The sequence below is a fragment of the Drosophila pseudoobscura genome, chromosome 3 (genome assembly GCF_009870125.1).
Source record: "Drosophila pseudoobscura strain MV-25-SWS-2005 chromosome 3, UCI_Dpse_MV25, whole genome shotgun sequence".
Lineage (NCBI taxonomy): Eukaryota > Metazoa > Arthropoda > Insecta > Diptera > Drosophilidae > Drosophila > Drosophila pseudoobscura.
This window is the reverse complement of record NC_046680.1, coordinates 4,669,888-4,685,909: the sequence shown is the minus strand read 5'-3', so window position 1 is coordinate 4,685,909 and position 16,022 is coordinate 4,669,888. Positions and strand designations below refer to the sequence as shown.

The 16,022-nt window shown below is 46.0% G+C and overlaps 4 protein-coding genes and 1 long non-coding RNA gene across 10 annotated transcripts; 1 reads left to right on the top strand and 4 right to left on the bottom strand.

Moving 5' to 3' along the window:
* Positions 1-2,257: 2,257 nt before the first annotated feature.
* On the bottom strand, positions 2,258-3,029 carry LOC26534347 (uncharacterized). 2 transcript variants are annotated; one of them, XR_001452031.2, is made up of 2 exons: positions 2,907-3,029; positions 2,258-2,841 (listed from the first exon to the last, which is right to left on the bottom strand). It is a non-coding gene; the product is annotated as an uncharacterized lncRNA (long non-coding RNA). The 2 variants fall into 2 exon arrangements; XR_001452032.2 differs by having other exon boundaries at positions 2,258-2,838; positions 2,907-3,027.
* Positions 3,030-3,102: 73 nt separating this feature from the next.
* Spn42De (Serpin 42De) lies at positions 3,103-5,192 on the bottom strand. Of its 3 annotated transcripts, none has more exons than XM_015183591.2 (3): positions 4,877-5,192; positions 3,539-4,477; positions 3,103-3,471 (listed from the first exon to the last, which is right to left on the bottom strand). In XM_015183591.2, exons 2-3 carry the CDS (start codon positions 4,391-4,393, stop codon positions 3,202-3,204), a joined length of 1,125 nt encoding a protein of 374 aa, XP_015039077.2. In that variant the 5' UTR covers positions 4,394-4,477; positions 4,877-5,192; the 3' UTR covers positions 3,103-3,201. The 3 variants fall into 3 exon arrangements, with proteins under 3 accessions (XP_015039077.2, XP_033233597.1, XP_033233596.1); XM_033377706.1 differs by having other exon boundaries at positions 4,885-5,192; XM_033377705.1 differs by lacking the exon at positions 4,877-5,192 and adding an exon at positions 4,545-4,786.
* Positions 5,193-7,473: 2,281 nt separating this feature from the next.
* Positions 7,474-8,980, bottom strand: Spn42Dd (Serpin 42Dd). The gene is made up of 4 exons (XM_002138135.3): positions 8,845-8,980; positions 7,927-8,777; positions 7,731-7,872; positions 7,474-7,644 (listed from the first exon to the last, which is right to left on the bottom strand). Exons 1-4 carry the CDS (start codon positions 8,858-8,860, stop codon positions 7,526-7,528), a joined length of 1,128 nt encoding a protein of 375 aa, XP_002138171.2. The 5' UTR covers positions 8,861-8,980; the 3' UTR covers positions 7,474-7,525.
* A 13-nt stretch (positions 8,981-8,993) lies between these two features.
* Spn42Dc (Serpin 42Dc) lies at positions 8,994-10,940 on the bottom strand. Of its 3 annotated transcripts, none has more exons than XM_015183589.2 (4): positions 10,834-10,940; positions 9,479-10,354; positions 9,282-9,423; positions 8,994-9,207 (listed from the first exon to the last, which is right to left on the bottom strand). In XM_015183589.2, the coding sequence occupies exons 2-4, from the start codon at positions 10,352-10,354 to the stop codon at positions 9,011-9,013; spliced, it is 1,215 nt and encodes a 404-aa protein (XP_015039075.2). In that variant the 5' UTR covers positions 10,834-10,940; the 3' UTR covers positions 8,994-9,010. The 3 variants fall into 3 exon arrangements, with proteins under 3 accessions (XP_015039075.2, XP_015039076.2, XP_001360166.3); XM_015183590.2 differs by lacking the exon at positions 10,834-10,940 and adding an exon at positions 10,480-10,633; XM_001360129.4 differs by lacking the exon at positions 10,834-10,940 and adding an exon at positions 10,416-10,578.
* Spn42Da (Serpin 42Da) lies at positions 10,680-16,016 on the top strand. The gene is made up of 9 exons (XM_033377512.1): positions 10,680-10,774; positions 11,188-12,069; positions 12,130-12,271; positions 12,325-12,466; positions 13,426-13,451; positions 13,539-14,482; positions 14,554-14,695; positions 14,824-14,999; positions 15,698-16,016. Exons 2-9 carry the CDS (start codon positions 11,215-11,217, stop codon positions 15,884-15,886), a joined length of 2,616 nt encoding a protein of 871 aa, XP_033233403.1. The 5' UTR covers positions 10,680-10,774; positions 11,188-11,214; the 3' UTR covers positions 15,887-16,016.
* The last annotated feature ends 6 nt before the right edge of the window (positions 16,017-16,022 follow it).

Sequence of the window (16,022 nt, the reverse complement as noted above, 5' to 3'; positions counted from 1 at the left end):
GAATTGGCATCTAATTATTAGCGAAATATCTCAGGGGAAACTTTTGTAGCTTTGTAGAATCTGTGCACCACGTGCTTGTTCTTAATCCTTTTTGGCCGGAAAGGGTAACCTAGCAATAATTTATAAGTGGAAAAACTAAAGCATTTTTTGCATTCTCCCCCCACTTTGTGGCTGTCCATTAGAGTAAAGAGGTTTCAGAAGAACCACTCAAAGTGGGCAATGTTTGGACACGCACCTGAATCGGAAATAAAAGGCACAGCCGGGCTGAATGAAGCCTCTCTCGTGTCTCGCACAGATTCTCATTTGTATTTTGAATGGCTGTGGGTCTGCTTGTGCCAATATTGGCCAACAAATGTTAATTAACCAAAGAAAAGCGTAGAGGAAACAGAAGTGGAAGGCAACTCGTATGCGTGATAATTGCCTGCCTCTGAGCATATCCTGCATTTGCACTCCTCGTTAATATTCAATAGCAGGTATTAAATTTAAAGTGTTAACAATGTTTTGCACTTTTCCGCAACGCCCCGAGCTTCAACCAAACACCCGCCCACACATAGTCGGCCAGGGCACAAAAAGGGACATCCGGTAGAGGAGCGATGCCCTTTAGACAGGCAGGCAACTTTCAGCTAAAAGGCTGAAGTATTTCATTAACCTGCCTCGTCCAGATACGCACATTGGCAGCTGCTGTCCGGCTGTCCATCTGTCCGGCTGTCCAGCTGTCCGGTTGTCCTGTTGTCCGTGAGGAGAGCGTTAGCTTGTTTTTCCTGACGCTTCGCCCCTTTTTGGCCCGGAATCAACGATGCCTAGACGAGCGGTAAATTGTGTCCAGTAGCCACCGAAGCGTGTTGGTATTTTATTATCATTTTTGTGGTGCCCTGGCCATGTAACGTAACTGTGCTGCTGTGTGGTGTGGTGCTGTACGGTGAGGTGCGGTGGGGGTGTTGCAGGAGTCTACGCTTTGTGGGTGGTCCTTGTCCCTGTATTCAATGAATATTTCACTTGCAACTGGGAGTCCTTACAGTGCAAGATGATTCGGTCCTAACAGAGTAACTCCTGAAAATTAAATGCCAATTGCAAAACTGCAATATACAACACACGACTCATTCATACATATGTGTGTGTAAAAACCAAGGCAACCGAAAGCAATCAAGATGTGCCTTGCCTCCAGCAGACATACTCGCATTCACTCGTATAAAGAGGTGGAGAGGTGGTTAGAGAACACTCTGGATGGCTGACATAATTCCTTAATTACCAAACTTGTCATACGTCCTTGAAAGAAGTTACAAATACAATTTGGGCAGTTCCATTTGTCTGCTGCCTGCTGCATATGGAATAACTGTGTGCATACGTACAAGGCCACCTGGTGGCTGAAAGGATTGCCATGAAGTTTAGAATTTTTGCGGTCACTCGCTCATGTGGAAAATTATTATGCATTGGGCGAAAAAACGCAAACAAGTAGTTTGTTTTCCCTTTGAGTGCACCTGCAACTGATAACTAATTGCACAATTACGACTGCCATCACCATCCACAGTATGGGCTAACAGCTGCACATGCTGGATCAGCCATCAGCCATCAGCCATCAGCCATCAACCGTCAATTGGGCAGAATGAGCCAGCGAGCTGTCAGGACTGTCAAACGCAGGAATGCCCACACATGCAAGACCCCCCACGTGCAGGCAGTGGCCCAGGAAGGTCCGGGGAAGCGTATCAGTTTCCCTACCACTCCACCTGCAGGAGCTACCTCTGAGGCCACATCAGCCCCAGCCTTGGGTGTTGTCGTTAAATTTCTTATTTGCAGATTCGCGAGTTGCATTTCCCTTTCATTTCGCACTGGAACTGCGGCTGCTCCACCTCCTTCTGGCTCCTCCTGTCTTTTGTTTCCGTTCTGTCCCGTTGTCATTTCAATTTCAATTTGCTGACGGAAACTCGAAGCGTTGCCCAGGACAACGACAACGACAACGCCGTCGAAGTTTTTGGCATTGCCCTAGCCACCAATTAGCGACATTTGCTGAGCAGGGAGAACGCGTAGCGGCCTGAGTCGCAGCGACCTTCGACAGTGGCACAGAAGTGGAAGAAACTGTTGAATTCAACAGGATGAAACAAAGCAACCGCATGGTTTTAATTGACATTTTTCTGAACGCGTGCACAACGGCTTCATTTGCTACACTCTCCTGCATGTCAGCTGCATCTGTTCGACATGAATCGACAAACAATAAACTTTAATTATGGCCTGCCCTCAAAGCAATGTAAAACTCACAAAATTGAATTAAATCTGCCACCAGGGACAACAAGCACAAGGACAGGACAGGCAGAAAGGCAGACAGACGGCCTTTGTCCAGCGCTGTCCCAGGCAGCCGTAAAAGTTGTCAAATTTAATTTACACCTGTTTAGAAACATGCAAATATCTGCCACAAGAGGTCAGGCCAAAAGGATCCGATTCTCGTGTGTGTGTGTGTGTGTCCTGGACTATCATCCGTCAAGGGTCTTGAGAAATCCACGCCAACAATTCGCTTGCCAAAAAGTAGCCAACAAAAAGCACAGACAACAGCAATCTAGATGCACTCGGAAAAAACACGAGAGGTGTGGGAGTGGGGAGTGCGAACCAAGGGGAATTGTAAGCTGCATGTAGATGATTGCAGCAAATTGCCAACACAGTTTCGGCCATTTGCGTCTCCATCTGTCCCGTGTGCCCGTGTGCCCGTGTGCTCGTGTGTCCATCAGTCCCGTGTGCCCGTGTGCTTGGTCTTTGGCCACTTACCACTGCCATTCAAATTCCCAGCTTTTCCTCTTCCCTGAGCAGATTCTCGTATTTCTTTCCTCCTTCTCTCTCTCCATTTGCTGCCTGCTGTGTCATGGATTGATAGCTATACTAACTTTGATATATGGCCCGCTGCACATATGTGTACACACCTGCCGGACTGATACAGTACTGCCAAACTGTCAGGCGGGCGGCGGGCGCACGGCCAAGAGCATACCAAGAGCAAGTCCGCCTCCCAAATCAATGTCAACTGCAGCTCGGGAGAGTTTAATTACAGCCACAGCATCTTCACGTGGCCGTGGCCGTGGCCCTCAGCATTATGCAACCGAAACTAATCAACAACTCGTCTGTCTTTTGCACTTGACATCAGATGGCATTTATTGACCGCAGGAACTTCATAAGTTTCACTCAATTTATTGGAAACACTTACCGCAACGAAACTTTAGCTTAGGGCTGGTTAACGTGGCCCAAGAAGTAGGTGCTCTGCGCGTCCTTGATGGCAAAGAAAAAGGGGTGGTCTGCGGTGAACTGCTGTACTTCCCCCATGAACGCAGATTCTAGTGAGAACTTGACTGCTGTGGCGGCACTGGCAGTGGTTCCGTTCTCGTCTACCTCGATGAGAGCCTTGTGCTTCACCTCGGTGATCTTCAGGGGGTCCGGGGTCTGGAGCAGGCTGCTGAAGTTAGCTTGAGGACCGAACGGGGCTTCGATACCCATCTGAAAGCATCATGCATCGGCTACACATCGGTTCTCATATCCTCCTCCTTCTCCTATTCATACTCACCTCCTTCAGCGCAGGCTTCAGGGACACATCGAACTCGAACTTGAATTTGGGTAGCTGTATCTCCACCATCTGTCTGGTCAACTGCGAACTAATCACGTTCAGGCCATGTCCACTAAGCTTTTGCTCAAGTTCGGGCAGTCCCTGCTCCTCCAGAGGCAGAATGATCAGGAACACAATGTCCGTGCCTTTGTAGGGCATTTCCAATGCCTTTGCTTTCAGAGAGGACAGCTCGCCGTACCTGAAAAAGTCGGACTGATACATGGTGTTCACCTTAACCCTGGCTCCATTATGGCGGACAAAGTCTTTCAGGTCCGTTTTGTAATCGGCGAAACTGTGCACCCAGTCGGCTTTGAAGTAGATCGCATTGATCAGGATGGCGACCGTCTCAGCGTCGAGGGAGTCGGCGCTAATAAGGTCCTTAATTTGATTATGGGTCTGCCCTTCTACCCAGGAATTTATTTTCTGGGCCACCTTCGAGCCTTGAGCGAAGTTTACTTTCTCGGCAGCTGCGTCGAAGCCTTCAGCGGCCAATTGTTGATAGGCCTGGGCCAGCCTGAAGCGCTCAGCTACGTAGAGACGGTTGGCATAGTTGAACTGCACGCCATCCTCATCCTCCTTAGTTTTCGTTTGTCCTTTGGCCAAGAGCTGAGCGAATCGTTGGCCAACCTCATTCTTGTCGGCTCCCTCCAATGCGAGGCCTTGCTTCAGCTCCTCTGCAGTCGTGCCCTCGGAGCCTAGGTAGGCCAAAGCCAGGCCTGTCCTGATAGACGACGGCGAGAACACGAGATTTCCACCAGCCTCCGACTTCGCCAGGTGTCCGAAAAGCACTAAGGAAAACTTTCCATTGTGCTCCATTGTTAACGGACTTGGCCATAGTCAGAACAGAGCCCAGGAGGAGCAACAGTGAGAGTGCGGCCTTGGATGCTGTGTGCTCGGAAGCTGGGAAAAAGGATCACACAAAGTGATTAGATGGGAAGTCCTACGATAAAAAATTAGTGTCTCCTACCCAACATAATGAAGCTGAATGATCTACCCAAATTCCGTGATCTCCTTATATACGTACTTACAGAAATATTTTTATTTTTATCGTTATCTGTGCTGATTCTGGTTTTAACATGCTTCTCAGCCACATGCATTTCTCTTAAAAATTCTCTCTTAATTCTCAAGATACTGAGAAACTGGAATACTCCCTTAATATCCACTCTTTCCGCACGCACTCTCTTTGGTGCTCTTTATGCTTTTTTTGGCCTACGGTGATGTCATTTTGTTTAGAACTAAGCATCAACAACATTGACATTGAAACAGTTTTCTATATAAAAATATATATATCTTACTTACTTCCACACCTACGAAATACGAAGAATTGATAGTCGGAGTTCCCAATACTAGAATGCTAGTAAATTTAGAATGCCGGACTTCAGCCAGAGAGATAGATACAGCCCGACGTTCTAGAGAAAACTGACTTCTTTAACCTCAATGCCTTTAGCCAATGAACAGCTGACGTGTTGTCTCTTTTTCTATTTCAACACATATTTTGACATGTATATTTACTCGAGTAATTTGAATTGGAATTTAATTAATTGGAATTTGAAGATTCACTTCAAATATTCAAAAAATATCTCCTCTTTTAATATATAAGTTTTAATAATTTCAATAAGCATTAGATTTGTATAACTGAGAATACATTTATGAACAATTATTCCATTGATATACAATATGAGCTATGAAAATCTAATAAATCGGCAACACCGATATTAAACCTAACCAACCCCATATTAGCCCTTACTGATATTAACCCTAGCCGATCCCGATATTATACTGTGATAAGTCTTATGCGATACGATACTGCTTAATTATATAAAAGAGGACGTTAAAGTGGCAGTTTAACATGTACATATGTATCTACGTAAATATATGGCTTTATATGAAGGCCTTTTTAAAACTCATTCTCACAATGAAAAATCTTGCAATAAACGCTTTATTCTTCAGCTGACATGTTTTGAATTTAGAAAATTTATTCTATCTTCTACGGGTGTTCACACATGAACATGGTTACGATCTATAGTAACGTACATAAATCATTATATATTTGGTGATTCACAGATGGATTGACGCTAAGAAGTCAAAGTTGCACTACTGGCCTCCATAAATATGTAAAACAAAATATTTACAAAAAATATGAATATTAAATATGTAACAGGCCGTGGGATGTAGCTATGAATAAGCATGATAAAATTCATGATAAGAGTAATAAGCCATAGGGTTTCTGTAGACCTAAATAAACATTAAAAACTGTACATATGTTGTATATGAATCGCACATTCGTGCAAACAAACCGAGGGGAAACGTTGTGAGTTGCTGCGCAGACCGCAACTCTACATGTACATATATCCGATACATAGTCAATATGGCTACATTGAGCGACAATGTGTGCCTGCGGGAGAGACAGAAAACGTGTCTGAACATGTCGTCGGGCGCTGCGTAGCCATTGCATGTTAATTTGTTCCTTTTGGCTATAAAAATGATCCGATCTAATCCAGATTCAGCAATCTCATAGATAAGGTGATTCCCTATGATTGTGAAATTTTGAAACTAACTCGTCAAGGTCCGATATCACAGGAGTGTGGGTCAAAATTTTGGTTGCTCTAGCTTTTATAGTCTCTAAGGTCTAAGAACTCACATTTTGCAATAGGCAAAGCCGACCATGAAACCTGTGTGTTAGAGAGAGACAGAGCGAGAGATAATGAAATTGTTTTATTGATTCTGGCTATAATAATTATACGATCTGGCTCAGAAGATATAGTCATCCTCTACGATTCGGCGTTTTCGGTTTTCTCGTATCTTTGAAATTGTGTGGCATCCCCGTCCTTTGTGGGGGCGGAAGTGGGCGGTGAAAAGTTTTTAAATATACTTGTAACAGTGACATATCACAGAAGTCCGGATATAAAATGTCGTTGCTCTAGCTCTTGTAGTCGGACGGACGGACAGACAGACAGGGCTCAATGGACTCGGCTATTGATGCTGATCAAGAATATATATACTTTGTGGGGTCGGAAACGATTCCTTCTGGACGTTACACACATCCATTTTAACCACAAATCTTTTATACCCCAATACTCATTTTGAGTATCGGGTATAACTAGTATGCACCGAAACTCCATAGTTTGTAAGGCAACACCGATATTAAACCTAACCAACCCCATATTAGCCCTTACCGATATTAACCCTAGCCGATCCCGATATTATACTGTGATAAGTCTTATGCGATACGATAGTGCGATAAGAGGGATATCCATATTCGACGATCGACGAGAAATGAGAACAGAAGTGAAATAAGGAGATTAAGAAAATAAAACTAAAACCACCACAAATTGAATATTTATTTTGTTGGGAACCATTCCACCTCCAGAACTGCTCGAATCGTTGAGATCACCTTGGACCTCGGTCAAATTTGGTACTCCAATTCAGGTGTGCCGAAATAAGCACCCTCCCGCAAAAAATCCTCATTTGGGGGTTCGAAGCAACAAGTCAAAAAGGGCCTATTCGAGCTGAAAACTGTTATCAGTAGGAATTGATCATCGGGTATGAAAATAAATAAGAACCAGTATGTTGCAAAGGAAAATAAAATTTCCTAAAACATAACTAGCAGTCGGGGTTCCTTTCTCTCAATCTATGTTTTTTCCATCTCTCAAGATAAGTTGAAAAATTTAAAATTGAGAGGGAGCTCGCCATCTCTCATCAATTCTTACCTTTTAAGAGCAGAGATTCCAAAAGAGAGAGAGAGACAGAATACTAATTCCGACGATTAATTATATTTTTATATAAAATATATTGTATAAATTACCTAAATCATAAGTTCACATTTATACTGACTGAGTACCGGTTATAAAAGTAGAGTCGCTGCCCTTGCCGCGATCCCGCTTGTTGTTTATATGTTTTGATAATATTTTCGTTTAATTTGACATCCGTACACAGCATAACGATTACTCAGGGGCTGACCACATGACCCTGGAAGTAGATAGTTCTCTGATCCCGTATGACGAAAGCAAAGGGATGATCGAAGCTAAGCACCATGGTGAAGCTCGAGCGATTGGTGATCATTCCATCTGTGAATCACCAAATATATAAACATTTATGTACGTGAGTATAATCATAGACCCATAATCAGGTCTGATAAGCAAATCGCACGTACATGTGGCGGCAGAGGCCTCGGCCCCCTCCTCGTTGACATCCAAAACCGCTTTGTGAGCGAATTTGCTGATCTTTCCATTGGCCTTATCTGCCAATAGGCCGCTCAGATCGGAATCGTCGGTGAACAGCTCTCGGATTCCCAACTGCAAGGGTGAGGTTGAACGAGGCACATGTATAGTGGACTATTTTTCTTTTACCTTTTGGAGGGTTCCCTTAAGGTCTTCGCCGTACTCTATTTTGAACTTAGGCAACTTCACAACAGCCTCCATACAATGCATATGCCGAGAGAAGCCAGAGATTTTCTGCTCCATAGCTCTGAGGCCATCGCGTTCCTTGGGCAGGAACAGGAACATGGAAAGGTTGGAGTTCAGGTACGGGAGCTCGATCACTTGTGCCTGGAGATCGGTGAAGTAGCGGGCCTTAAAGTAACCCGTTTGAGACATCATCTGAACCGGAACCGTTTCTTGTCCCGTCACCCAGAAATTGCCCTCCTGAGTGTTACTGGCATCGAACTTTGACTGCCACTCACCCTTGAAGTAGATAGCATTCAGTAGCACTGCCATCACGTCGGGCTTGAGGCTGTCGGGCTCCAGAAGATTCAAGATCTTGCCATTCGTCTGTTCCTGTACCCACTTGTTGATACTTTCTGTCGGATCCACCCCGCCGGCGACGCTAAACATCTGTGCATCAGCATGAAAGGCGTCACGAACCACCTGATTATACTCCTCCTTCAAACGGAAACGATCGTTGACATAAATGCGGTTTGCCAGCTTCAAGGTGGGACCATCCGCTCGTGGCTGGAAGAGGCCGTCGAGGACCTCGTTGTACTTGCTGGTCACCAGTTGCTTGTCCTCTGAGGATAATTTCAGGTAGTTTTGCAGCTCTGTGGCGGTAGCGCCTGCAGCTCCCATGTAGACCAGACTAAGGATGGTATCGATGGCGAAGGGGGAGATGATGAGATTCTTGCTGGCATAATAATCTTTTGCCAGTATTTGGTAAATCTCCTCCGAGGCTTGGCAGGCCACAAAGGCTGCCAAGAGCGTAAGGCCTGCGGCGAGATGGGGATAGCGTGAACTTTAGACTCAGCCAGCTATTGATCTCAGCCTCCAACTTACACATGTAGAATATCATTTGATTGCCTCCAAAGAACTGTTCGCCGATGAGTGTGCCTATGAATAGAGCGGAGATTGCTCTGAGACGTGTTATACACGGCAGCTAGTAGAAGATTGCGGGCTCTGACTGCAGCTCAATTGAAACGATTGAGTGGGTTGTCAAATGATTTTATTTACTCTCTTGGCTGATATTAGCAGAACTTGAAGTGTCCAGTGATGCAATGGACTCTCTCTTCAGATCACTGGGGGAGACGACGCGACCGGCGAAGAAGACCGCCTGGCTGCAGCGTATATAGAAAACGAATGGGTGGTCCACTTTGAACAGCTTCTTGCTCATGTTCAGACTCATCGGCACAATTTTCATGACTGCAAGGGGAAGCATGTAAGCATAAGCAATTAGCTGGAAACGTCATTGCCGGAATAGGGGAAAATCAACTCACATGTCGCGGCCGCAGCCTCAGACCCTGCCTCGTTGATGCTGATGTATCCGCGATGCTTGGCCGCCGAGATCTTCTGCCCCGTCTTTGTGGTGAAGAGTCCGTCCAGATTGGCCTCGTTGCCAAATACCTCCGATATCCCCAGCTACCGAAAAACATCAGATCAGTTCGGATCATCAGACGGGGCACGCTCTTCTCACCTGATTGAGTACGTTCTTGAGATCCACATCGAATTCGATGGTCAGCTTGGGCAAGGCTATATCGACATCATCCAAGGTCATGGCCCCCTCAATATCGGCCAGATCCACCGACTTCAAGCGCTCCTCCAGATCTAGTATGCCGCACGTAGTGTCGGGCAAGATGATCAGCATGGAGATGTTCGAGTTCTCGTAGGGTAGCTGCACGGCCCGTGCTTGCAAGAGGGGCAGCTCGGCGTACTTGAACTTGTCCTCCTGGTACATCATGTCCACCTTAACGCTGTCTCGCAAATTCAAAAAGAAGTCGTCCTGTTGCGTGACCTCGGGAGTGAACGGCTTCTTCCATTTGCCCTTGAAGTACAGAGCGTTGATGAGCACCGCACTCGTGTCCTGGTCGACCGCATCGGCCTGCAGCAGCTCTCTGATTTTGTCTTCCGTCTGCTCCTTTACCCAGGAGTTGATCTGCCCCGTCACGGCCACGGCGTCGGAGAACTTTACAGGCTCTGCCTTGGACTTAAAGAAGTCCCAGGCAAACACATTGAACTCCGGTTGCAGTTCCAGTGTTTCGTTCACATACAAGCGGTTCAGAGACTTCAGAAGGGGTCCCCTATCGCCGTAGTGGCAGTTGGTTGTCCAGAACTCGCCAAAGGATCGGGCAATGTGCGCCTTGTCGCCCGGGCCCAGGTGCAGGCTCTTCCGCAACTCTTCGGCCGTCGATCCGGATGCCCCCATGAAGGCCAGCGTCAGACAGCTTTGTATGGAGGCCGGCGAGTAGACTGTGTTGACGCCTGGCTGGCTACTCTGCTGGAGAACATTCTTGGTGATGGCATCCACCAGTTCCCGAGAAAACTGATTTCTGCTATCCTCGGCCAGCGTCATCTGCAAGTACAAAAATATATTTCATCCCACTTTTTAAAATCAATTTGGTGTATTTTTTCACTTTCGAATGTCAATGAGCTTCTCAGCAATAGATGGATGGTTGTGGCACCGATAGTCGAAATCACCTTCAAATACTTTGAATTAATTTTTGTCCCATATAGCCAATATGATATCGTGATGTGAAATTGTCTCATGGGCGACATATGTGTGTACTACCTATATAATATGATGATGAGTCGCCTCCCTCGATAATAAAAAAACTTCGATTTTGCTTAGTGTTTGGAAACTTCTGTCAAATTGGAATCTGTTTTTAATTTGTTTGTGTCGATAACTGTCCGATAATCCGCCAATTGCTGCTGGCAGGGAATGAAAGGCAGAAGTCGTGGACATCTGCTGATAAGAGTTGATTGGCTTCAGCAGGTGAGAATAACCGAGTCTCTGCGCCATGCCAGCGACGCTCTGATTGATTGTTTACTTACTTCTCGACGAGGAGATAGAAATATAATTAAATATTGGAAACGGAATCGAGCAGTGCAGCTCTCGGTGGTAGGTGTTCGGCTGGCGGTACGAAGCTGACTAACGCCCAGCGGTGTGGGTGTTTATCGTGACTCAGACCGGTACTCAGAGCGCACTGTGTCTCGATTAGATAAATTCCAAGAGTGGAAGCAAGTGCCTCAGCGCGAGAGAGAGAACATACAGCTGATATTAATCAGAAGACGAGCGATTCAGGCTCTACTAGTATAGGCGATAGCTAGTCTGGGAAGAAAGCTGGGAGAAAGAGAGAAAGCTACAAAGAGATATTGGGAATGAGTAACCCATCCATTATATTCCAGCATAAGAAGTTGCTCCGATAAACAACGATGACAGACCCTAGTGCAACCAAGAACCTGGAGGAGTTCGGCTATGGCCTGCATGAGCAATTAAGCAATGCGAATCCCGGCAAGAATCTCATTTACTCGCCCCTGTCCATACAAATGTGTGCGGCAATGGTGCGCATGGGGGCAGAGGAGGGGACGGCCACAGCCCGGGAACTGGACGAGGGACTGCGGTTCAGTGCCAGCAATGTGGACAAAATAGCCGATGGCTTCGAGGCTGTATTCTCTGCCTTTCGGCAGTGCAAGGCTCTGAAGATGGCAAACAAGCTGTTCATCATGAAGGAGTGCAAGCCCAATCAGAGGTTTGCCAGTATTCTGGAGAAGAAGTATCACTCCAAGCCGATGAGCATTGACTTCGGGAGCAGCTCAGCTGCGGAGACCATCAACAGTTGGGTGGAGGAGGAGACCAACAAGCTCATCAAGAATATTGTCAGTCCGGGCGCCCTGACCAACAGCACTCACCTGGTCCTAGTCAATGCCATCTACTTTAAGGGCGTCTGGTCCATAAGGTTCGATGAGGAGGATACGCGCGAGGAGGAGTTTTTCCTGGAGAAGGGCAAACCCATCAAGGTGTCCATGATGAAGGTTGTGCACAAGTTTATGTATGCGGAACTGCCCAAACTGGGGGCAAGAGCCATCAAAATGCTATACACAGACTGCAACCTATCCATGATTATAATTTTGCCCAACGAAAGTACAGGTCTGAAGACTCTGGAGCAAAAGCTACCGACCACCTCCTTAAAGGCTATTACATCCGACATGTCCCTCATAAAAGTTGATGTCAAGATCCCTAAGTTTAGAGTCGAATTTGAGCAGGAGTTGTCCTCAGCCTTTAAGAAGGTTAGCGTGGCTAATCGTTTGTTGAAAAACAGTCGATGTAAAATCCTTGACGTTTCTTAGATGGGCATAAAGCGTATATTCAGCGACGAGGCCGAGCTGGGCCAGATTTTGGAGTACCAGGAGGCCATCAAGGTCTCCCAGATATTACACAAAGCCTTCATAGATGTCAACGAGGTGGGAACGGAAGCGGCCGCCGCAACGGGTGAGTGCCCAAGGGAATTTCTACCGGACTAACACTTCCATTCCTCTCACTAGCTGCTGTTATGGTAATGCGAAGCCTGCCCGCCACCCCAGTGGATCGACCAAAGGCCTTTCACGCCAACAGACCCTTCTACTATACGATCTGTGATCGCAATCATGGCATCCTCTTTGTGGGAAGCGTGACGGCTGGGGTGTAACATAAATTATTATTCTATCATAAATTATTATTCTAAAATTAATGAAATAAGAATACAACTCGAATCTTTAAAGGTGCATAGAGTTACATATATTGTTTACGCGATAGTATTTTCGAAACAGTAAAAAAACAAACATTGGGGTTTGTTTTCTTATCAGCATTCTAGAAATATTTAAGCGGAGCTCGCTGTGTGCCAGAACCAGGCTTGGGCTGATAAGAGCACACTGGAGTCAGTATGGAACGTACATTTGTGGAAATAGGTTGATTAAATGCGCTAGAAAAGTACACCTTGGAGAATGCATAGACCTGTGGAATTAAATGGTAAGAGAGCTACGAGAGAAGAGAACAGTGCGCGTTGATTAAAGTTACAGAGCTAAGAGAACTAGCAGTGGATGTAAATATAAAGAGAAGAACCAGTTTATTTAGTTTTGGTGTGATGTCATAGGCATGATACAATTATGGAAGGGTGTGTACTCCCTCTTTTCTGGTCTTAGACGCCATGTTTGATGCGAGTGAGAAGCAGTAAGGAATAGATGTGTTTTGTGGAGCTGTGAAATCAAAATTAAAAAATGACTTGTTTTATTATCACTATTATTAAATAATGTTAATTAATACACCAACTTGCATAATGTCCAAGAGAGCTTTCTGGGAATGCACCACCTTGTGTTAGTATACTTTGGATATATTCACATGCATATATTGGATGTGAGCGGCAAGAGAACCAATTGTTGTTGTGGTGTGGCCAGATATAAAAGCATAAAATCGATGAGCACTCGGAGAGCGCCATTCATTTGGAACCAAGAGCGTGCGGGCAGCGGACAAAAGAAAACAAAAGCAAACAAATCGAAAATAAAGAAGAGGGGCGGTACTGGAGAAAGCTCAAATCAACAGTTAGCGGACGCAGTAAATATTTCAGATAAAAGAGTCGTGTAAATCCCCATCGAGACGGCAAAACGTAGTGGAACAGTGACGAACATTTGTGGAGGTGACTCATCGGTTCACAAAAATTACATAAATATTGTATACAAATCTTCATATGAAATCAAAGCTCATTCCACTCTTTCCCTTGCAGCTTGCTGGCTGCCCTCGCTGCTCTTCCTTACCATCACCCTTTCTCCGTTCGTCGAGCCGGTCCAGACCACCAGTGACGTCACGATGCCAGAAACCAAAGAAGTGGAATTCTCACGCCGGCTGGCCATCTTCTCCCTGAACGTGTACCAGAAGCTGTCGCTGCTGAAGCCTGGCGAGAACCTGGTCTTCTCCCCCTTCTCCATACAGACCTGCGCGGCCATGGCCCGCCTAGGAGCCGAGGGGGAGACGGCCGCGGAGCTGGACCGAGGCCTGGGACTGGTCTCGAGCGACGCTGCAAAGATAGCCCAGAGTTTCCACCAAGTGCTGGCCGCCTACGAGAAGAGCCAGATCCTGCACATAGCCAACAAGATCTTCGTGATGCAGGGATACCCGCTTCGCGAGGAGTTCAACCAGCTGCTCACCAAGGAGTTCCTCTCGGCAGCGCAGAGCGTAAACTTTGCCGAGAGCGCACAGGCTGCAGGCACCATCAACGCGTGGGTGGAGCAGAGTACCAATAATCTGATCAAGGACCTGGTGCCGTCTAGCGCCCTGGACGCCAACTCGCGCCTGGTCCTGGTCAATGCCATCCACTTCAAGGGCACCTGGGAGCACAAGTTCCCCCAGCACGCCACTCAGCAGGAGTTATTCCACCTGAACGAGGAGCATAGCACAAAGGTACCGATGATGAACTTGAAGAAGAAATTCCGCTATGCAGATCTGCCCGACCTGGGTGCCGCTGCCTTGGAATTGGGCTACGCGGACTCGGATTTGTCCATGCTGGTTGTTCTGCCCAATAGCAGGACTGGCCTGCCGGCACTGGAGGAAAAACTACGGGGAACGCTGCTGTCGGTGATCACCCAGTCGCTGCAGAAGACCGAGGTGGTGGTCAAACTGCCCAAGTTCAGGGCAGAATTCCAGGTGGAGCTGTCTGAGGTATTCAAGCAGGTGGGAATCGAAATCTTTAATAGCAGCTTTCAAGCAGGTTCTAATGTCTGTTGTTCCCTCTCCCTCACCAGCTGGGCATGTCCAAGATGTTCGGCAACAATGCAGAATTCAACAAAATGCTTCAGAGTCCCGAGCAGTTGAAGGTGTCGGCCATCATCCACAAAGCATTCATCGATGTTAACGAGGAGGGCACCGAGGCGGCAGCAGCAACTGGTGAGTGCTAATCCAATCCCATTTACATTCCATAATTGATCACCGAACTCGCATTCCATCCTTTGCATGCCTGTGTCGCACTTCTTCATCCGTGTCTCTTGTGTTGTCTTCTCGCATCTTCCCCACAGGCGCCGTGGTCCGAATGAAGCGCAGTATTGTATCATTAGCGGAACCCATTGAGTTCCATGCCGATCATCCATTCATCTATGCTCTGGTCCATCGAGCGGACCTTCCCCTGTTCTGGGGCTCTGTGGTGCGGCCCCAGGAGATGGCCTCTGAGTCCGGTGCAGCGCACAACGAGCTATGATAGAATCTCATTCAATGTGGAATCAATAAAGGCAGCTATTTTTAATGTAAATTAAAAGTTCCTCGAACTTTGTTTGTGTCCGGGTTCCTTTGTTAGGGTTATGCATTGTTCAACTGGAAATTAGTGGAAAATTTAGGAAATAATATATTAATCAAATTCCATCTTTAGAATCATTCATTAACCAGCAACGACTACTGCCATTTTCCACTTATAATCGTGCGAGCCCCGACTTTCATTTTCTAACATCCCAACAAATGCAATACATTCAATCATGTGCGTCCTGTCTTTCTGCTCCATTTTTCAGGAATGGTAATGATGATGTGTTCGATGCCTATGTTCCAGCCGGAACCCATTCGATTCTATGCAGATCATCCATTTAACTATTACATTATCAACAAGGATTCGACCATTCTCTTTGCCGGCAAACAGACAAAGATCTAAACTGTGTACACACTCCATTGCTACTATAACCTAGTGGCCATTTAAGCATGCGAGTCCTGTGTTACTTCTCCATTTCCAGGTATAACAATGGTGATTAATTCGATTCACCAGACCCAGGCAGGCCCCAATCGCTTATATAATATATGTCGATCATCCATTTAACTATCACATTAGTAATACATTACATTACACAAAAACAGACATTTCTGAAAAATTGTTAAAACTTTGAGCTGCTAACCCACCCACACCCATAAAATTTAATGCCATTCCGATACTACGAGACCCCACTGTCATATGCATCTACAGGTATGTTGATGATGCGTTCCCGGATTCCCAGGATCCAGCCAGATTCCAAACACTTTTATGCCGAGCATCCATTTAAATTTTACATCATAAACAAGGACCGGACAGTTCTCTTTGCTGGAAAATTTTTAAAACTTTAAATCTGATCTTCAGACCAAACTAAAACTTAAGACTGCACAAGATCAATGATCTTAAACATACACAAGCATTTTTACTATCTCAGCATGTAAGAGCACCGTTTTTAATAAAGCTTTGCCAAATATTAATCCAGTCCCT